This window comes from Theobroma cacao, chromosome 4 (genome assembly GCF_053813885.1).
Source record: "Theobroma cacao isolate CCN51 chromosome 4, ASM5381388v1, whole genome shotgun sequence".
In the NCBI taxonomy this organism is placed as follows: Eukaryota; Viridiplantae; Streptophyta; class Magnoliopsida; order Malvales; family Malvaceae; genus Theobroma; species Theobroma cacao.
In genome coordinates this window covers 35,681,919-35,703,794 of record NC_142642.1, presented here as the reverse complement: position 1 = coordinate 35,703,794, position 21,876 = coordinate 35,681,919, and the positions used below count along the sequence as shown (strand labels likewise).

Sequence of the window (21,876 nt, the reverse complement as noted above, 5' to 3'; positions counted from 1 at the left end):
AAAATATTAATATTTTAAAATTTACAAATAATTTATTTTTTTATTTTATTTTTTTATTTTTTTTTCATGGGTCGATCGCCAGAAAGGCGATCAGTGTAACAAAACGTCGATCCAGTGAACCATATGGCCGAATCTGGCCACTACGGGGCTAGATCAGTGCTTCCCCGCGACTGGATCTGGCCGTGGAATGCCAGATCCAATCATGGGATATGGTCGGGAAGCACCAGATTCGGTGCTTTTCGCAGTCAAATTTGGCTGGATCTCAGTTGAATGTTGTCAAAAAAGACTAGATCGACACTTTTTGATCATATTCAATCACTGTCGCCGCCGTCACCGGTGTTGAGTTCTAGTTAGAGAGAGAATGAGAGAGGAAAGAACGTGAGAAGAGAGAGAAAGAAAAGGGAAAATGAAAAGAAAAAAAATATTTATAGGTATAGGGTTATAATATTTTTAAGTTATGAGGGGTATTTTAGTTATTATATATTTGAAAACTATTCCATATCTCATGGAATAGATATTATTGAGGGAGAGAAGAGAATAAATAAAGCTAACTTTTAGCCTATTTAGTGAAATTTTTATTCCTACAGAATTATTTTGTGTCTCAATTTTATACCAAACAAAGGTATAGGAAAAGGTTGAGAATAGAGGGGGAATAGCACAAACCAAACGTGAAGTAAAGGGCATATTGGGAATTACGGAAAGTCAGCCTGCCGCTTCTTTCCCCTCATTTTCCCGCCAAAAAACATAAGAAAGTTCGAAAAAAAAAGCACCCGATTCATTTCCGTTCTCTCTGCTCCTCTCATCTACCGTAAGTTGCAGCCACCTGGTTCCTTCCAATGGAGATTGACATCCCGCTCCCAGAAGAGCTCGAATTACTCGAAGCCAACTCCCATTTTTACGAAGAACCCTACCTAGATCCTCCCTCACCCGATCCCTTCCCTCCAAAATCACCACCCTCCGAAAACCTCGAAATCGATGGCTCAAAACGCCCTCGGAACTCCGTTGAAACGGAATCACCACCAGAGGAAAACAAGAGAACCAAAACAATTGAGATCGAGGAAGAGGAAGAAGAAGAAAAAGAAAAAGAAGAATTGGATTGGCTACGGTACTCGCCGCCGCAGGAGAATAAAGTTGGGGCCGCAGTTGAAAAGGACGAGGAGGTTTATTTGTCCAGACATGTGTCAGCGATCAACGGCGACTGCATGCCCGTCACAGCGCCGAGTGGTGGAGAACGGGTGTATGCCAAGATTAGTAGAGCGCAGAGAGATGAAATATTAAAGAAATTGAATATCAAAGAACGATCTAATGGTAGGAAACAAAGAGGAGTTTAGGTATTGGAGATTTATTTTATTTTTCAAGTGAATTGTGGAGAAGCTGGAATAATAGGGTTAATTAGAAAATATAGGAAATTTAGGATAATTAGAAAAAAAATTCTTAAATTTCTATAACAATAGTTATGTGGTTGTCGTATATGGTTAAATTAATGTTTGAATTCTTTGCAGGCCTTATTTTTGAACCAGTCAATGTTCTATTGCAAAGAGTGGAACAACAGGTTTTAACCAAGGTACATGCCATTTTGATTAATTTCATCGCAAAATTAATGTTTAACTCTTTTGACTGCTCTAACTTGTTTCTTTGTATTACATCCTATTGTTTGACAATCTTTTTCAAAAAAGAAGAATTAATGAGTTAAGTATGAAGTGGAGAGCTTGTGACAAAAAATTCGAATATTACAATTTTGTAGACTATAAAGCATTTCATGGTCCATCATATCATGTTTTTGATGTCATACTAGCTAGTTTTTAAGCTTTTGCTTCAATGTACATTAGTGCTTAAATAAATTCAATTGTACTCCTTGGCTTTATTAATGATGTTCACACATGGTCTTGTAATTTTGCTATGGAAAGAATGTTTTTGACAAGTCATTTATTGGGTTTTGAAGGCCTTGCAAGCGAGTTCTGAACATCAGAGTGATATAACTCTTCACGACACACCCATGGTCCACGAACAACTTTGGGTCGACAAATATGCTCCAAGTTCATTCACTGAGCTTCTTAGTGATGAACAGACAAATCGTGAGGTATATAGTGGTTATTCATACAATTGCTTCTGAAAGATGATAAGAATTTTAAGGTTATTTTTTTCTTAACTATATCATTAGTGCTCAAGTCTTGATGGTGGTCTTACCATAGGTCCTACTGTGGTTAAAACAATGGGATTCCTGTGTTTTTGGATCTGAAATTAGAAGTACCTCAGATGAGGTTTTGTCAGCTCTCAGACGTCATTCTTCTACTCAACATCAGAAAACTTTTGATTCAAATTTTTCAAGAAAGAGCAGAGGACATAGATGGAGTAGCGGAAGTTACAGACCCATTAATAATGTGGACCAAGGGAACAATAATCAAAAAGGTATGCAGGAATTGTGGAACAAAAAGTCAAGGCTCACCGGTCCACCAGAACAGAAGGTAAGCAATGGAACATTTGAGGGAAACTTGTTTTGGTTGATATATTTCCTTGACTTCTTGTCTCATTGTGGATGGCATGCCTTCCGGTTAATGCATTTCCTTCAGTAAGTTGAGAAATTAAAAAATCATTTCAATTTGGCACCAAATTGGACCTATAAGAGTTATCACCAGAGAAGACTAGTCTATTAGATCATTTTCTACAAGGAGCGGCACACTGTTTTTAAGCACTTGTTTTGCTAACCAACTTGATCCATGTTCCTGGTAATTCTGGTTTATGTTAGCTGCTTACTATAACCAAAATATCTCTTGATCTCAGTTGAAAAAAGTCTAGTTTTTCACTAGGTAGATGATTTTGTTTGAATTTTTTCATATGTTAATATGCAAAACACTGCCTATGAATATGATTTCTTACCTTGAATGCTTCATTTGAGAAATCATCCCTTGCTTACCTGCTTGGTGCGTTTAAATCAAATGTGAAGGATAGGTTTAACATAAAACTCTAACATCTCTTGCTACTGGTTGACAAGTCTTATGTATTTCATGCATTTCACTTGGTTGATGACATAAAAATGAACAAGAAAATCCACTTCTAGTAGATTAAGAATTGTTTGAAATTTGCTTCATGATCTTTTAGTGCTCTTCATCATCAACTTTTAATTTTGAAATCCATTACTAATTGAATCTTATGGACATTGCAGATTCTCTTACTTTGTGGTCCCCCAGGGCTTGGAAAGACTACACTAGCGCATGTAGCTGCAAAGCATTGTGGATACCATGTTGTGGAGGTCTTTTCTGTTTAGCTTTTAGTCTTACATGGTCCTGTAGAGTCATAAGCATTGCAGGCAATTAGGTATCTTTGCCTTCGATTGTTGCATTAAGCAACTTCTGAGGTTTCTGTGTGTTACTGTGAATTCAACATGATTTGCTTTGCCGTAGAGGAAGTATTTTGTGAATTTCATTGGCCAAAAATGATTTTATAGAAAGTCATGGATATGTTGTGAATTTGCACATGAAATATATTATCTCAATCAGTTCATGCTCCAACACTTAGTGCAATTAATCTTGCTATAGTAGCATTGATAGGTCTAGCATGTTATACTTACCTGATTATTTTAGTTTATATATATGTTCAGGACATAATTTTATCTATTTTATTGTCTTCATTTTGGAGCTTTACTTCTCTCCTGGCTCAAATGTCTGCATAGATCTTCTTAAGTATTTGATATGAGTTCTGTGTAGGTTAATGCTAGCGATGATCGGTCATCATCAACAATTGAAACGAAAATCCTTGATGTGGTTCAGATGAACTCTGTCATGGCTGACTCTAGACCCAAATGTCTGGTTGGTTATCAATTGTAACTTATGAAAGTTTCACACTTTTTTTTATGAATATGTGGCCCAAACAAAAGTTTGTTGAGTTGTTTGTAGGTGATTGATGAAATAGATGGAGCTCTTGGTGATGGGAAGGGTGCTGTGGAGGTTATCTTAAAGATGGTATGACATTGTTCCCATAGTTTTTTTTTTTTTGATTGATGGTTCCCATTGTTGGTGTCCTGTGGGTCATGCTATTAGTCACTAGATTATACTCAAACAATCTTCACTACCTACCTTCACATTCTCTCTTTCAGTCAGTATTTTGGTGTTTTATTTGTTTTCTGCATGGTGTTAGAAGGTTGCAATACAGGAAGAAAGCTTACTTTCTACCAATTCATCAAAACTTACTTTCAATCACTCCAAAGAAAATGCCAAAATATTCTCTCTTTAGAATTTCCAAATGTTGTAAACTTTGTTAGTGAAGGTTGTCCCAACTTCTAAATTGGTTATGTGCGGTCAAAGTTAGCACAAGCTATGGGAGAACCTTTGTTTAAATTGGTGTTTCATAAGTCTATCACTGAAATTCTATAAGCCTTTAGTAGAGTTATAACAAAATGTTATACAATCTACAAGGACCTTGAGTTGGCATCTAATCGTGGTTAACAACATAGCTAGTCATATGTTTCACTTAATTCTATTACTTTTACTCTTTTGAGGTGGTGATCAGTTGCTTTATAAATGTTCTCAAGTTATCTGTAATTTGAATTACCATTTTATGTCTCCCTGACTTTTTTTTGACAAGCGTCTCCCTGACTTCTCCTGCATTAATAATTCCAATTTGGTAATGGCATTTGTTTTAGCTTTATAATTTTTTTCTGTATAGTGATTCAGTTATACAATTACACAATGCAGGTGTCTGCTGAAAGGAAGTCTGATTTTGGAAGGGAAAATAATGCTAACAAAAAGGGACGTAAAACTGCATCCCTATCAAGACCTGTGAGTTTTAAATGTTATACATGGTCTATTTAATAATGGTATCTGTGGGTGTCATTAAATGTGTGGGCCATCTATGTAGGTGATTTGCATATGTAATGACCTATACACACCTGCCTTAAGACCATTGCGTCAGGTAGCAAAGTAAGTTTTTTTGGCTGTCAATAGTAATAAGCATGTTGATGATTTTGATTCAGTGTTGATGGTATTTCTTATTTGAATGATCACTTGGGAAGTGTTACAACCTTCTGGTTTCTTTTTGCTTGAATTTACATGAAATTCTCGTTCCACAATATATTTATTTGTTGTTTGATGGTAACAGTTTTTGAATTCAGATAGCATGTTGAATCAGTTTCAGTTACTGATGCTTTCTGATTTGCATTTTCTTGTTGGTGCTTTACTCAAAATTCTCTTTCCAAGTTTGTGTTTGTACCATGGAAATTTCCCCTTTATGCCTATCTCATTGGAGTTTACTATTATCTTGACAATATCAAATATTTTTTACAGGGTTCATATATTTGTCCAGCCAACAGTGAGTCGTGTAGTAAGCAGGTGATGATTCATTTTTGCTATATCATTACTTAATGGTTGTAATGGTTCAAGTTGCTTCCAAAGTTTTCAAATCCAACATCTACATAATTGTATTAGCTAGTTATAATTTGCAGTGTAACTTGATAACAGACTGCTGTGCACGTTGATGGTGAGATGCAAAATATTTTTGTGGCAAGGAAGAAAAAGTAATCTGTGAACTTGATTTTTTAATAATTCTTTTTAACAGGCTCAAGTATATATGTAACAAGGAGGGAATGAGAACAAGTTCCATTGCCCTAACTGCACTTGCAGATTACACTGGTGAGTTTTATTGCTTGTTATTGAGAGGTTATTTTTAGTTGCATCAGTCAAGATATTCATAATTAGTAAAGGTTCTTTCTCTCCAAATTTCTTGTTCTCTTGTTTACGTTGGTTCTATCTGGGCCTTTGGTTTTTGAAGTATAATCCCTCTTACAATATGATCGTTTATATTTGGGTCTAACATGAACTATTTTAGCTTTATCTCTTGTTGCCTTCTAACTTTTTTTCACTGTCTTACTTCTTTCCCTTTTGTTAAAATTTTTACAGAATGTGATATAAGGTCATGCTTGAATACTCTCCAGTTTCTCAACAAGAAGAAGGAAGCCCTCAATGTGGTAGGACTGTTATGTCATCTGATGTTTTTGAACACATTCATTAAGAAATCTAGCACTATAACAAGGAGGGGTTTGGCTAATCTTAACAATTGTAAAGAGAAGTTCAAAGTTTAAAATTTGGTAACAGATGCTGCCAGAATTATTCTTTAGGCTTTTCTTATCAGAAGAATCAAGAAAATAGATTTTTCTGCTGTACTGGTTTACAATATTATAGTTTCGGGTGTAATGCGATGCGTGGTAAGTGTATAAAGGTGTAATGGAAGTCATGTATAGTTTTCTACCTAACATTCAAATTTGTTTTAAAGGAGGTTCAGAGTTATTCATGACCCAGTCTTCATTTAATTCTAGAATTCCTATCTGTTGAGATATTTAATATGTAGTTTATGGGTAAATGTAGTTATTAATTTGCTCCGTTCGAATTATTAGTCATTTCTGAAGGCTAAGGAAGCATCCGAAGATCTTCCACTGTAGTTTTGCTGCAAATATTTACAATTTACATGAAAGAAATCATGGTATCTCTTCCCTGTGCAAGCTTGCTTGCTAATTTTAACCCCTTAGGTAGTTTAGGTCAGATTTTTAACTGCTTTCTTCAATTCAATCTAATAGGTGTATGAGAAGTAAAATCAATTGTGAAGAGGAACTCACTACTGTTTTAGTTGTCTGCTCCCTTCTTCCCTTCTAAGTCTATTCTTGCAAACTGTGGTAAACAAATTGCAGTTATTTTTTTAATCTAATTCATTTTTTTTCCATTTTCAAATTTTAACAGAAGGGTATATATATTTATGTTGGTCAATTGAGTATGATAAGCATGCTTTACTGTTTCCCAGATGGAGATCAGTTCACAAGTGGTTGGCCGAAAGGACATGTCAAAAAGTGCTTTTGATATATGGAAAGAGGTATGGTAGTGATCCATTGAAATTGTCCTAGTTAGTTGATTATCCTTTCAAGCATCTTTATATGTGAGGATGCTACTCTCCAGATTTTCCAAAAAAGAAAAATGAAGCGGGACAGAAAATCGAACAGCAGTTCTGGCAGTAGCTATGGTGAATTTGACTTTTTACACTCCCTCATATCTAACCGGTAAGTATTAGATGCCTCCAGATGTCTTGTATTCCAATTCTTTTTAGGTTTTATTTCTTTTTATTTTCTGTTTGTCTCCAAAATACTGCCCAATGGTGTGATCTGATCCTTGTATTGGACCAGAATGCCTATTGTTTTTGTTTTTTTAAATCTGTTGCCTCTAAGCTTAAGTTATCAATGATCATGCAGTGGTGATTATGATGTAATTTTGGATGGGATCCATGAAAACATTTTGCAACTCCAATATCATGATCCAGTGATGCAAAAGACAGTAAGCCTTTCTCATCTTTATTTGTAGATGTCCTATTCATATTGTTATAAAATTTTGTGCACTGCCTTGTTCTACTTTTACAATGTGATTTTTTGCCATATGCTCATGTTATTTGAAGGTCAAATGCTTAAATTCTCTAGGTGTCTCTGATCTAATGCAACAATATGTTATGCGGACACAGCAAATGCCCCTTCAAGGTGAATACGTGCAGTGCCTACATTCAACTGCCTGCCTTGTTTCTTCATTCTGTTGTTGACGTATGCTTCTAAATACTCATCTGCTTTATCTTTCATTGCAGTTTATCAGCCTTTTATTGCAATTACTTTGCATCGAATGGTTGCCCAAGTCCAAAAGCCAATTATTGAGTGGCCAAAGTCGTATCAAAGGTGAGCTCTACTCCATGCCCGAGTGCCATAGAACTCAATGTCAAACATGGAGGACTAACAGTCTCACAATATTGTATTTGGTACAATCCTTCAGATACCGAACAATGCTAATGGAAAAGACAGATATTCTAAGGTCTTGGCACCAGAAAATTCCCCCATATATTTCAAGACATTTATCGACCAAGTCCTGTATAGAGGACTTGATTTCTCCCTTGTTGCATATCTTGTCACCACCAAAGTTGAGACCGGTAATTAATTTAATTCTTGCTTTTGCCTTTTTTGGGCCTGGGTCTCAATTCCCTGGTTCATGTCTTTTTTACTTCAAAAATGTTTTTTTATTTGATTTTCATTTGATGTATAATATTACTCTTTTGAGTGGGTTTGCACCATTGTTTGTTAATTGGAGACTGTTTGTTCATTGAATGCTGCGAAATTTTTTGGACATTTATAATCAATGATATTCTGCACAGAAAATCTTGCACCTGAGGTTTGAGGAAACGGGATACATATCTTATTTGCAACTTTACATAACTATGTAGTATATACATTGGTGCTTGACTCGTACTTTGAGTTGAAGCAATTAAAGGTTATTAAATTTAAATTCCCATTGTTATTAAAGAATCTCGGAAGAAGGTATAGAGCTTGCAAAGGTATGCAAGAAGCTCAGATTTGGGCAGGGCTATGTGCAATCAAATGGTTGTAGGCTCCTGGATAGGCATTGTCCACAAGGTTAAGTATACAATTCCCATGAAATTTTTGGTTTTTTTCAGCAAAATAATAATGTATGTCTAGAAAAAGATTGTTACGAGTCCTTAAGTAATTTTTGGCTCCTTAAGTCTATCAATGGATTTGTGTTGTATTCAGTATATCAATCTTCAAAGATAGAATTAATTTATGGTCTTCACAAACTCTGAGAGTGCACATTGGAAAAGGTAATTTTGATCAGAAGGGATGATGTTGTGGACAATGTTGCTTCATTTTTTGTTTAGGGATGCTAAGCTTTTTGCACTAGTTAAAGTGATGGTTCTGTAAAGGTAGGTATTATTTAGTCTTTTGGTTGCTTACTACTATGCATTTCTAGTTCATGCTCATAATGCTTGAGGTAACTGTTATACATATAGATACATGCTTACAGAGACACGATATCAATTATTTATTTTGACTTGATTGATATTAATTGGCCTGCTTTAATCAGGGCATAGGATGCCTACTATTAATACTAACTTTGGTTTCCCCTCTCTCTTCCCTCCTAGTGCATGTGTCTAGAAATTTCCCTTTTTGTTTTTATCTCTATTCTCTCGTAACAAAAAAAGGATAGCAGTTTGCCCATTTTCTCATTTCTGTGGCTTCTCATGTGGTTCAACAGGTGGCATTGCACTTATTATCAGAAACTGAGAAGAATGATTTGGCCCAATTAGTTAATGTCATGGTGTCCTATTCGATAACCTATAAGAATGTCAAGTCTGATTCTCTGTCCACTAACCTGGGACAAGAAGCAATTGTAGATGCCTCAGCACTCTCTTTTGACCCTCCCATTGGTGAATTTATTAAATACAAGGTTTAAAGTTGTGCTTTATGTTTCATGGCATGTAATTTTATTCATTATTTCATGATTCTGACCTGAATATCAATCTCTCTGAATTAAGCAGGACTACACATCAGATCATCATGTACTTGCCTTAGCTATGAAGCAGGTTTTATTGCATGAGGTAAGTAATGTAGTTTCTTGATAGTCTGCTGTATATTTTTCTTCTATACCATTAAGATTTAGTAGTTCGATTGTTCACTGATGCCTATCGTTTGTTGGTATATAGCCTGATGACTGTTGGTGCTGAAGTTGGGCTTTAGAGAAAGAAAATTGAAACAGACTATGTTAGTTCTCACTAGGTTGTAACAATTTACTATGCCTTTTAATCTCAGTAATCTGTTATATAACTGGATTATAATCCCAAAAATCTATGATTGACAATTTTTAAGATTCCGTCATGTAAATAGGGAGTGTGATCCTCAAATATATGTGGTGGAGGAAAGCATTTTTGGTTCTATTCTTGGTGAGATGTTTGCTGCATGTAACAAGAATTCATTCCAGAAGAAGTAACAAGACTAGGGTACACATATAGGAAAAACTATTGTTATTTTATTTGGTGTCATGCATCTGATTTCTGAAGTTTTCTCAATGACTGCTGTTATCTAATCCTTTCATTAATTTTTTTTTGAGTTTTAATATCTTGAACATTTGACGATGAAGATAGGAAGCATCTTTGTTTTTCCTAGCCAGGCAAATGAAACTTGTATGTGTTGCAAAGACATAGCTATTTGAGAGAACACTGATGTTGCAGTTTTTTTTCACTTTTGAAGCTTTGTAGGTGGCCCAAAACATTTTTGTAGGGTCCCATTTTTAACTCCCTGTTATGTGAGAAAATTAAGGATCTACTCATAATAAATAAGTTAAAAAGCAAAGAAGATCAAATTTACTATTTCAGTGGCATGTAAATTTCAGCAAATGCATAATGAGTTTTGAAGATTTGGAACCAGTGTTAGGTGCCATTTTCACGGATTTAAATTATTGAGCATCTGGGTGCATTTTGCCATTTCCCTACTTTCACTTTAGACCTGCCTTGAGTTAAAATTGTTGCTTCTTTTAGAACCACAGTAAGAAGTGTTAAATCTGTCAATTTAGTTCAAAAAAAGAGTTGAATATTTTTTTGCATGTTTAGTTTATCTTTAAAATATTTTCTTTATGCTTGGATAGATTTTAAGCTTTCAATTATTACCACAATATCTTGTCCCTGTGAGTGGCATGTATGTCTTCGACCTTTTTCCCCTTCTTTTGAGAAGGAAATTTAAGTACAATTAAATTTTGTTATATATTGTTGTGAGTAGTGACTATTTTCATAGTCACTTCTGATTTCAGGTCGAGAAGCAAAAGATTTTGCAAGTAAGCATTGGAAAATCTGTGCATACAACAGATGGATGCAGCAATGGAGACCAGAATTTCATTGGGAAAGGGGTCAGTGGACCAAAATCTGCTAAACCTATTTGTGAGAATGCAGTTGCAGGTGCAAAGAACTTTGAAAATGTGAAGAATATACCCAATACAAGGCAAGGTTTTCCAAGTACCTCCACAGTTTCATCATCTTTAGTTTCTAGCAGAAGTGCCTCCACTGGCGCAAAGCAAAAATCCACTGCAGATACCAGGAAGCCACCTAGTGGTTTCAATTTTTTTGAAAGGTGATCATTTTGACTTTGTTCTTTTAATTTTCATTTCTAATATGTTTACCTTCTTTATACTTTTTGTTATTGCTATGTTAATACCAAGTTTGACTAATAAAAACCTGGCTCTTTGATGGTCCATCCATATTGTTTAAACTTCATATTATTGCTATTTCTTTGGTATGTTTGATTGCCTTATGAAATATGACCATCTTTTAATGCCATTAGACTTTCCAAACATTTATTTTTTCTAGATGATTGAGTATTGTGGTTAAGCTGAGGTCAACATGTCTTTGAAGGTTTCTCTTATTGATCTCAAGCTCACCTTCATTTCTGCATTAGGCACACTGTTTCAGAACTCTCAGCAAATTCCCTGGCTTCTTTAGCTGTCTTTCTCCCTCACTTTTCTTGTTGTTGTTTATAGTTGTAGTTGTTTGTTTGGGACTATCATGTCGGCCATTTGTTGGTGGAGGAGTAATCAATTATGTTACCTTTGATCATAAGTCATAACTTGATAGCTAATGTAGGTTGAGTGCCAGTTCATAAAGAAATCTCATCTGGTTTATAAAAATAACCAGTTGGGGATCATACCAGAATACATTAGCTACAGCATGTTTATTATCTTTTCTATTTGCTGATAATTTTTGTTGATTATGATCCAGGTTTAGAAAACCAAGCAGCAAAGGTTCTCAGGATTCTGAAATTGCTGATGTGAAGGAAGTGACATTGGAAAGAGATTTGCGCCCTCTGTTATTCAAATTTAATGAGGTAAGTTCCCATCATTTAACTTCATTTTATCATTCTGAAGTTGCAAATTGTGTGCATCTTTACACTACGTACATAATGAGTTAATGACTGGTAGATAACTGGTTGAGTGGTCATGTCATGAATGTTGTATTAAAATGACAGGGTCACTTGCTCAGTGGTTATGCTGAAAGGACTGATTTACAAATTCTCATGTTTGCATTCCCACTTATTCTTTGGTTAACAACATTATAATGCTACCTTTTCATCAAGAATTTCAGGGCTATAAGCATATAGGCATTTAGCAGAATGTTTCAAGTCACTTTTCACTCTTCTCCAATATTTTGCTTTTTCTTCTTAGCTTTTCATACTGCAAGCTATGCCTCTTGTTCTTCTGTATAGTACATTAGCTGACTTGCCACAAGGTGCAAAAATCAAAAGCTTTCTTTTTCATAAATAAACAGCATTAGAAAGTTAATTTACTACCATTGCATAACCTACAAGTTAAAATAACCTAACAAATTTTCTCCTTGGTTTAAAATCCAATATGGGATATAAGTGGCTGTGCCAAATGTAAAAACTATGTATGAATTCTACCAACTCAACTTCCCAACCTCCGATAACCTGAAAATTGCATTGCCAATTCCCAACTAAGTACTTGTTGATCCATTTTAAAATTTTCATAATCATCTGTAATATTTTGGAATTTGACTCCATTCTCATACAAATTTCTCACACTGCTATAAGTGCAAATTAGGGTTTGTATCTAGGTACCCTTAGATAGTAGTGCATCCAATTTACAAAAAAAAAAAAAAAAAAAAAAAAACAGAACTGAGAGATCATCATCTGGATTATTGGTACTAGAAATTTCATAATATCAGCTACCTCCTGGAAGGTAGTGATAAATCTGTTTCGTCACTACTGGTTACCCTGCTTTAGTAACTTCAATTTCTAAAACTTACAGTATCTAATGGACTGAACTATATTCTGTGTTGTTTTTGCTTTTCTTTTGTATGCAGGGTTTTACAAATGCTGTCAAGAGGCCAGTTCGAATGCGTGAATTTCTGCTAAGATGAATCTCCATTCAAGCAATATATAAATGCTAATTTCCTGTACTAAATGAAATACACTGATATTCTTTACATTACAAAAACTATAGTGTTTCCTACAATGTGCTTTTATATAGTCAATTCTCTTGTACATTCTTTTGATAGAAAAAAGAAAGCTAAAAACTAACAGGGCAGGGTAATTCTCACTTCTCAGATGTTTTCTCCCTGATTCTAGCGACTTGAGCAGGGAAAATCTTGTTCACGTACTTGAAAGTCTTGCACCAATGGTTCATGGTTCTCAAGTACTGCATCCTCTATGCAATTATTTTTGCAGATATCTGCATCCCCTTTTGTCAAGCTTGGAATTGATCAAGTAGTGCATAGTATCTTGCCATTGATATTAGCATGATCCAATATAGTTCCTTAAGATGAACTATCTTGAAGCAGCATGCCAAAACCTGGACCAACCGGGCGGAATCTGAACGTAGGTGAAGATTTTCCTTGCCAATCATTCTCTGTTTGATCCTTTACCCTAATTAAACACAACCAAAAAAAACAAAAGGAAAAAATGGATGTCTGGTTTAAACTCCAAGAACTCCATTCCTTGCACCAATAAAATTCCTAAGGTAATCTTGAGCACAACCTGCATCGTCCAGCAGCATAACTCTGCATCCCTTCTATCTGGAACCTTATACGCGCCTTCAATGTCCAATTGTGAACATTCAAGTAAAAAATATCAGGGGGTACATATGACAAATCCAGAAGGTTTAAGTCTTTACACTTGAACACTTCCACCACCAGCAGATGCGGTATTTCCATCTGGTGGACTGATTGATATCCAAAGCAGAGATACCGTAATAGACACAAGCCCAGACCAAACGTATACGATTGTGGGTACCCTTCCTCTTCTCCCCATCAATCCCTTGGCAAATGGGTACATGTGAGCTAACACCCAAAAGCTGAAGAATAGCCCTCCGAACAGCTTATTCCATTGTGGTATGACACTGTAAATGGTTCTCGAGACCGCAATTACTACGGCCACAAGGTTTACAACTATGATGGTCAGAGGAAGTATGAAGAGACTGGTCCATTTGACAACATAAAGATCAGCATAAATATCATCCTCGTCATCGCCGGCTGATTTAGAGGTTAGCGTGAAAGAGATCTCGATGCCAGCTATCACTTTTAGGAGACCCTGGATGACAGCCACCAGGTGAGCACTTGTGCCACCGATGACCCAGAACTGTTCATTCCGCCACCATTCCTCAAGGGCAATGCCTGACCACTTCACTTCAAGAAGGGAAAGGAAGGTGAGTGTCAAAGTGATGATGAGGAGGTAAAAGAGGAATGCAACATTTAGGCCCTGGACAATGAACTGCCCTGAGAAGAGAGAGAGCGCTGGGAGGAAGCAGTAAGTAACCAAGAAGAGAGAGGTGAAGGGGTAGAAGCCAACGTTAAGATATGCAATGCGTTGTAGGAACTTGAGGCGCCGTGTTGCAAGCAAAGGATTGTTCCTGGAGAAGAAGATTTCCACTGAACCAGTGGCCCATCTCAGGACCTGGTGAAGGCGGTCAGTGAGGTTGATTGGCGCAGTTCCTCTAAAGGCATCACGCTTCGTCACGCAGTACACAGACCGCCATCCACGGTTGTGCATCCTGTATCCTGTCACCACATCCTCTGTCACCGAGCCATAAATCCACCCTATTTTTCCTCCCCAATCAGTCTTATCTTCATACCTGAAAGATGAAAGAACAAAACAAATATCAGTCAAATTACAATGTACACAGTTGTATCAACTTTTTCTTCGGAAATGGAAGAAAGCTCTGAACAAGATACACAATTTGTGCTGTTTTCAAGCCTGATAGAAGTCTGTATGCAAAACAAGCATAGAAAAGTAGAGGCAATCAGAAAGCAAGGGCGTACCAGCAGGAAATAACAGCAACCGCCTCAGCAACAGTGGGTGCATCAAGTGGTGGGCGTGGAGCGAGCAATGCACCTGGAGGTCGACCATTCTTCACAGAAGCGTGATCAGCAAGGGGACGTCCTTGGAACTCCGCCACGGCTATGCTTTCAGTGAACATGGTTGAATTACCAAACTTCCGTGGTAGGTCCAGGTCAGGATGCACATTTAAGGGCTGTGATTCATCTTCTTCTGACTCTGGCTGAGCTCGAATAATTGGTGCCTGAGACTTGATCCGCCCAAACATGCCTGAATACTCGCTTGCCCTTGGTGGATGGAATCCATAGAGTGCATAACGCCGGAACATGCATCCAGTTCCTACATACACTGGCCCTTGAAGACCATCAAGCGCTCTCATACTTCCTGTTGTGAGCAAAAAAACTAAAGGTCAAATTTGAGTAAGGAGCCAAAATGGGAACTTGCAATGTAAAAGAGCACTCAATTGAGTAGATATCATAGTTTAAAAAGAATAAGTCATAGTAGTATCATACTATAAAAGTTACGAATCTAAAGATTTTCACTACTGGTACAGGCGATTCCATTGATTGTGTGGTATTGGATAGTAAGTATAGTAAAGAAGGTTACCCAAATTCAAAATAGCTTCTATTTTTCTCCAAATCAAGCTGAGTATAAGAATAAAAGATAGAGTTAATTCTGAACATTACCATCAAAGAAGACAGTGTTATGATTTGCATATCGATCTGATGGATCAATCCCTTCAAATCTCTGTGGAAACTGAATGTAACAAACACGGTCACCGCCACGGTCCATCATGAAGCACATTCCTTCTCTTATGGCTAGAGAATTATAGACGTAATGATCACAATCCAAATTCAGTATAAATGGCCCATTGGACAATATTGCTGAAGCTCTAACCAATGCATTCATGGCTCCAGCCTTCTTGTTGTGGTCATAGCCTGGCCGCTTCTCCCTCGAAACGTACGAGAACATTGGTATCCTGATGTCTACCCCTGTGAAGTCTAACTTTCTCTCATCTGGCTGACCCAACACCGGTTCACTTTCTGGGACTTTACTCATCACCTATGACATATTCCATAATTCAGGTAGGTAGTTCAAAATTCAAAATTCCTAAAAAAGAAACAATAGGAATTGCGGTATATGTAGAATCAGAAATGAAAATGGCACAAAATGACTATTATTAAATTAATTGTAATTGTATTTAAAACGTGTGTGTTTCTAATCAATTTCTCTTATGTTTGATTCAAGTACCACAAAGTTTCAAGGAATAAATATTCAGAGTGATGATCACCTGCAAGATTCCAGCGTGGTCCCCCTTGGAATGGTCAGCAGTTGGATTGTGCCATGTGCCAGGCCAGTGGGTTCCATCGGCCATCCAGGTGGCCTTTTCGACCTTGAAATCTGGTGGCAGAGAGCCGCCATTCTTCTCTTTGGCAAGTCTTTTCTCCTTCATTGCCTCCTTGGAGTTGTGCATTTCACTCCTTTTACGGATGGACTCAGGGAGACCATTGATCCTCACCTTGAACTCATCGTACTCTCTCTTGATCCACCGGCGGTCCTTCACGAAATCAGGCCGTTTCTTATTCTTTGTTGGATCAGTTTTCAAGCTGAAGTAGCTGTCTGGATTCCTTGGCTCAATGGCATGTTTTCGGCAAAATGGCACCCACACCTAAGCGTATGTAGTTAAATAAAAGAAAACCCGTTAAGCAACAGATACAAATAAAAATTTTAATTCAAACTTTTGATTAGTCATAGTTATCATTATTGAGTAGATATAAACAGAATTACTTATTAGCAGCTTTGCACCCTTAGAAACTTAATGTCAAGTTATTTTTAATTTGTCTTGCGAGATGGTTTAGATTACTTAAAATTGACATAAAAGGGTGTTGTCATGGGAAAAGAATTTTGACATAAAAGTTGCAGTAACTAATTACCTCAGCAAAACGAACTGCCTCGGCCATGGCCTCAAATGTGAGTATGGCACCACCATCATCTGAAATATAGCAGGCCAGTTTTTCCACAGGATAGTCAGCAGCCAAGATGGATAAAATGGTGTTGGCAGTGACAAGAGGAGGTTCCTTTTCAGGATCAGCGGTAGAGACGAAAACGTCGACGCCGGGAAGGTCGGAGCGGCCAGTTGGGTTGGACGGAGAAGCCTGCTCGAACTTGTCACGGAGGGCAGCAAGGTCCGTGGCTCGGTTGATGGGATTGAGCTTGGGAAGGATGTCTAGGAGCCAAGAAAAGGCAAACCAACACTCACAAACAGTGGAAAGTACCCAGAGCCAGATCGCATCAGGATTTGGGTTTTGCCAACGCCATGCAAGGAAAAGAAATAGAGCTACAAGACGGATCACTATTAACAACCTGTTAATAGAGAATAAAGGTCACTTTAACTACTCATGTGATGATAAAAAAGGCAAGAGGTGTAATATTTGTTCCATGCACCTATTCCAGCCGTGCATGTTGATTATTTTTCGAAAGAAGAGTATTGCTATGTTGCAAAGTCATTGACATGCTCTTGCAATTACTTCCTTTTTAGGATGATATTAATAATGGCTTATTCTCATGGTGACAGGCGAAGGGAACTGACCAAAGCCAAAAAAGAGACATTTATTCATCTACTTATTTTCATAATTCTTAAAACTATAAAATAACTATAGTAATAAGTTGACATGATTTCAATCTGGCTCAGAATAATTGCTCTGCATATACATAGATAGACCTTTAGTGAAATTTTTTGTTTATTCCAGACTTAGTAGCAAAAACCTCGTTAAAAAACTGAGTAAGCACAATCTATTTGATATTGGTCTAACTTCAAGCAAAAAAAGGTTTACTCATCTGCCAATAAAATCCATTCAGAATAGTTTTTAAATGTGCAAATGGATATGTCCAGGTTGTGCACCTGTAAGGGCTAAGAACTCCAGGCGGAACCTTAACCTTCCTAGTGAGTGGCTTCCATGGCTTGTCCATAAAATCCGACATTGTCACTCCACCATCCGTTCCATATTGATTCTCATCATCCTCTTGCCAAAACGCATTTCCTATCCCATACCTTGCTTTCGACTCAAACAACCAACGATTATGATCAAAATCCCCTGTCTGGCTCCTCAACAACATGGACCTATTATTTGCTGAATTCATTATCGACACCCTTCTATCTAGTTTCGCCCCCATTGCAGGCCCGCTCTCTCCACCCTCCTCCTCTACCCGCCTACTTGTCCGCTGTGAGTCTGAGGCGAACCGAGATGCCCCGTATGTGCCTTGTTGCCCGTCAGGTTTGGTGTCGGAAGAGGACCCTGACCCTGGTTGGTTATCAGGTGTCGGCGGCATAAGAACAGTGTAATTGATATAGTCATTTTGGTTCGATAGGTCACCGGAGATGTCTATGTCATCGTCCCTGGACAAGCTCACAACTCGACCGCTTGATGTCCGGCGGGAAAATTTTACTGCCTGAGGTGGCCGGGCGGCGTTTGATGAAGATTTCTTTGGACTTGATGTTGCCATTGTCGATGTTGTTTTGTTTTGCTTCTACTACATCTAAACCACGCTTGCCATTGTTTTATCATGCAAAATAGATGTTTTTCATGACTTCCATGATAGAACCAAAATAAAGAAGGAATAATGAAAAAAGAAGCAAAAAAGTGGAATCGTTTGTTCAATAGTTGGTTGAAGTAGGAAAGGAGAAGAAATTCTGTTGATGTGTTGAATGGTTTGCAATTTGGTTTCTATTTTTGGGTTTTGGTGCAACGATTTTTACTCCCTTGCTTTATGCTTGGCCTTCTGATTGGGTTTTAAGCAAGGCTGGGTGGAGTGGGAGCTTCATCATTAACATATTAAATCTTTATATTCTAGTTTATAAAAAGTTGGGAATGCTGAGGGACTTGGAAAATCCTTTCAAGCTTCAGGCTATGACTATGCCTAACCTTCGTACCCAAATCAATGCCAAAATTCGGAAAGCTTTTTAATACAACAGCATAGTCTCACTCAACACAGCAGGCAGGGGTTGGTAATAGAATTTTTGCATCTTCTCCTCCTGTTGGTCCATACGCAAAACACGGTCCATCCAGGCAGATTGATCATCTTCTTACCCAAACTCACCCGCACGATGGAAAGCCCAAATATTTTTTGAACTCGCTTTCACAAACACTTCGCAGCAGGTGTGCGCATATACTGACACAAACACATTCTACGTGTACAAAATAAAATATTAAATTAATTGTTGATTTTCTTAAAATGTTAATCATAATACAAAATTTATAGAAAGATACAAAAATGTCTTTGAAGGGAAAACCATTTAAGATTGAAAATATGTATTTAAACTAAACATTTCATGAAATCTTATAGGTGTAGTATGCATGTTGAGTGGATAAAGTGACGAGTAAAAAAGAATAAAGAAAAGGAATCAAAGTACGAACACCAAAAGATTCTAGCTTTGTCAGATAATTCCATATTGCCATTGACTGACCCGTTTACTACAGAAACCTAGACTTTGTCCCTAAGTCCTATTACAGACCAAATTCTTGATTCTCTGTCTCTCACGGTTCATTTCCAATAATCCAGTAGAAACAGCAGATGGAAAGAAAAATGCAATTTACAGTACCTCCCACGTTGCCAGAAGGTTGCATAGCCAACATCCTCTCTTTCACATCACCTCTAGACGCCTGCAGGTCAGCCCTTGTTTCCCCTACTTTCAGATCAGCTGCTTCCTCTGACGCTGTCTGGGAGAGGTTTCTGCCTGCTGATTATCAGGACATCATTTCCAAGTCGTCCTTGAAGTTGTCTTCCTTGGATTCTTTGTCCAAGAAGGATCTCTTTTTCCATCTTTGTCATCATCCTGTCATCCTTAACAATGGCTCTTTGGTAAGTTAAAACCCCAATTTTCTTATCTATTTCTCAAGGTTGTTGTTTGAAGAGCATATCAGTTTCTGTTAAGCAAGAAAATTGGACTTGGGTTTGGGATATCATTATATAAATCAGGTTTAGACTTACTAGCATTGGTTAAGTGAATTGATCTAATTCGATCAAAGCATCCTTTCTTTATTTCGTACTAAATTTACTAGTGTTAAATCCTTTACTACTGTTTTCAATTGATAAGGCATGGAGGGAATTGATCCTTAAAGCTAAGTAGGTTGATAAGTTAATTATTATGCATCGATTGGTCATTTTAGATATCACGGGCTTTTCTTGAGCTCTTTAAGCAGTTTTATGCTGAATGCTAATTATAAGCAATACTCCATCCTCCTTTTGTTTTCTCCCTTGTTCTGAACCAGGAAATTTTGCTGTTTCTTTTCGATGTTTTTAATCAAGTATAATACTCTGGGTTTTATTAGCAAATTATTAATGTGACTTCTCTTCAACTTCAAGGCTGCTTCTAGTTTGAAGATGCTATCCAAGTTTGACAAGCACTTTAGATCTCCTATCTCGTTTTTCTTCTAGAATTAAATTCTCTTGTGGAATAGAGGTATTAAATCTGATAGAATACTAGAAATCCTGCATCATCCAATGACAAAGGCCTGTCTCACTTCTATTGAATTTATTGCTTTTTGAAACTATTGTATCTGACATGTATACCCAAGTTAACATTTGCAGATGCTTGTTTAGCTATAATATTAGATGGAACATTTTCCCTAATAATTCACCAAAAACAGAGAACAAAGAAATCAGAGACCTTGTGTGAAGTTATCAGTAACAATAATTTTTCTCCCTTGGTGCATGTATCAGAAATGTTTAACAAGGTTTGTTCTTTCCACACAGAGCTTTACATTAGATAAATGGACTGGCAAAAAATGTTATATGTTGGGGGCAAGGGAGCTGTCAATTATTTGGGGAGATACTCATACCTATTGGAGATGGTTATCTAGACCTGAGTCCAGGTTCTTTTCTCTCCTCCATATTCTTTGTTTTTGATTTTTACTATAGATAATTTGTTATAATCCTAATCAGATCACTCTCTTCCAGAACAATAAGAATCGTAAGATGCCCTTACTACCTTCATAATTAAGAGGAAGCACAACAATTTTAACCTTGCACACTTAAGCTAGCAATTGTAGACCAATATTTTTGCTTCCCTGCCATCCCCTCCTTTACTGTCAAGCCTGTCCTCTTCCCTTTCTTGAGGGCCACGAACCTGTAAACCAGAATGTTTGACTAGTATTGTTGTTACTTTAATGTTGTGATTCTTGTATTTTACTCTTGTTGCATTGTATTTACAGGTTTTCTGAAGTGGCTGAGCTCAAGGTTGTTTGCTGGCTTGATATCAAAGGAAAAATAGATACCAAAACCTTATCCACCAAAACAACTTATGCTGCTTACTTAGTTTATAAGTTTGCCACGTTCAGACATGGATTCAAACGAAGTCCTGTAAACATGCAAGTCAAATTTGAAGAAGAAGAGGGTGGCGTAACAAGTATAGTGTTCCTAGACCCGCCCTTCGCTACACGTGAACAATCTCAACACAGAGAAAATGGGTGGATGGAGATCAAGATGGGTGAGTTCTACAATGAACAAGGAGATGATGGAACAGTGGTTTGTAGTCTATGGGAGGTTGATAATTTCACAAGCAAGCATGGCCTTATCATTGAAGGTATTGAGCTGAGGCCTAAACGCAATTTGTAAATGCCAGTGCGTCTCTCAATATAGAGAGGTAGTACGACAAATACTTGTCTTTTAAACTTGTATCAACCTCGCTCAGGCCAAATGTTTGCTCTTTTCTCTTAATGGCTTCAAAGCAAGTAATCTTTGGGGCAATTGGGGAACTGTTGTTCAAGGGTTTTGCGTATAGAAAAACAAAGCTTAGAATTTAACATGGTGGATGTAAGAGCAATTCAAAATTGACATGAACAATATTCCCTTGTGTGCCTTATAGTATGAGCTCTTGCCAAGGTAACGGGGGTATAATTTATAAAAATTATCTATTTTGCAACATTTTATAATATTTTTACGTCAATACAGATAAAAGAAAAATTCCTCTTTAACTTTTAAAAAAATAATATAGATAATAGAAAATTTTTAATATTAGATTGACATTGTTAATTTTAAAAAATATAAAAATTTAATTTTTATAAATTATTATATAAAAATTAAATTCAATATTTTAATAAAATATAAAGATTAATTACATAATTTAACCTATAAAATAAAATATCGATATCGGATAGAAAAAATGAAGCCACATTTTTGCAGTTGCAGATAACCAACAGGTCCAAAACAGTAGACCTACGTGTACTTAAAGTGAT

The 21,876-nt window shown here is 36.8% G+C and overlaps 3 protein-coding genes across 4 annotated transcripts; 2 read left to right on the top strand and 1 right to left on the bottom strand.

The window, feature by feature from the left end:
* The first annotated feature begins 771 nt into the window (after positions 1–771).
* Positions 772–12,908, top strand: CTF18 (P-loop containing nucleoside triphosphate hydrolases superfamily protein). 2 transcript variants are annotated; one of them, XM_007034361.3, is made up of 23 exons: positions 772–1,308; positions 1,503–1,564; positions 1,943–2,080; positions 2,193–2,465; positions 3,164–3,250; positions 3,705–3,806; positions 3,894–3,959; positions 4,692–4,775; positions 4,855–4,916; positions 5,280–5,324; positions 5,551–5,624; positions 5,892–5,959; positions 6,787–6,855; positions 6,939–7,039; positions 7,229–7,310; positions 7,429–7,507; positions 7,609–7,696; positions 7,791–7,944; positions 9,063–9,254; positions 9,346–9,405; positions 10,611–10,927; positions 11,572–11,677; positions 12,673–12,908. In XM_007034361.3, exons 1-23 carry the CDS (start codon positions 837–839, stop codon positions 12,727–12,729), a joined length of 2,838 nt encoding a protein of 945 aa, XP_007034423.3. In that variant the 5' UTR covers positions 772–836; the 3' UTR covers positions 12,730–12,908. The 2 variants fall into 2 exon arrangements, with proteins under 2 accessions (XP_007034423.3, XP_017975750.2); XM_018120261.2 differs by lacking the exons at positions 11,572–11,677; positions 12,673–12,908 and having other exon boundaries at positions 9,063–9,234; positions 10,611–10,750.
* Positions 12,909–13,372: 464 nt separating this feature from the next.
* On the bottom strand, positions 13,373–18,145 carry CSLD1 (cellulose synthase-like D1). The gene is made up of 6 exons (XM_007034360.3): positions 17,544–18,145; positions 16,576–17,005; positions 15,933–16,310; positions 15,328–15,703; positions 14,626–15,025; positions 13,373–14,438 (listed from the first exon to the last, which is right to left on the bottom strand). The coding sequence occupies exons 1-6, from the start codon at positions 18,143–18,145 to the stop codon at positions 13,478–13,480; spliced, it is 3,147 nt and encodes a 1,048-aa protein (XP_007034422.3). The 3' UTR covers positions 13,373–13,477.
* A 953-nt stretch (positions 18,146–19,098) lies between these two features.
* On the top strand, positions 19,099–21,505 carry LOC18602764 (putative F-box protein PP2-B12). Its single transcript, XM_007034358.3, has 3 exons — positions 19,099–19,501; positions 20,396–20,514; positions 20,854–21,505. Exons 1-3 carry the CDS (start codon positions 19,214–19,216, stop codon positions 21,254–21,256), a joined length of 810 nt encoding a protein of 269 aa, XP_007034420.2. The 5' UTR covers positions 19,099–19,213; the 3' UTR covers positions 21,257–21,505.
* The last annotated feature ends 371 nt before the right edge of the window (positions 21,506–21,876 follow it).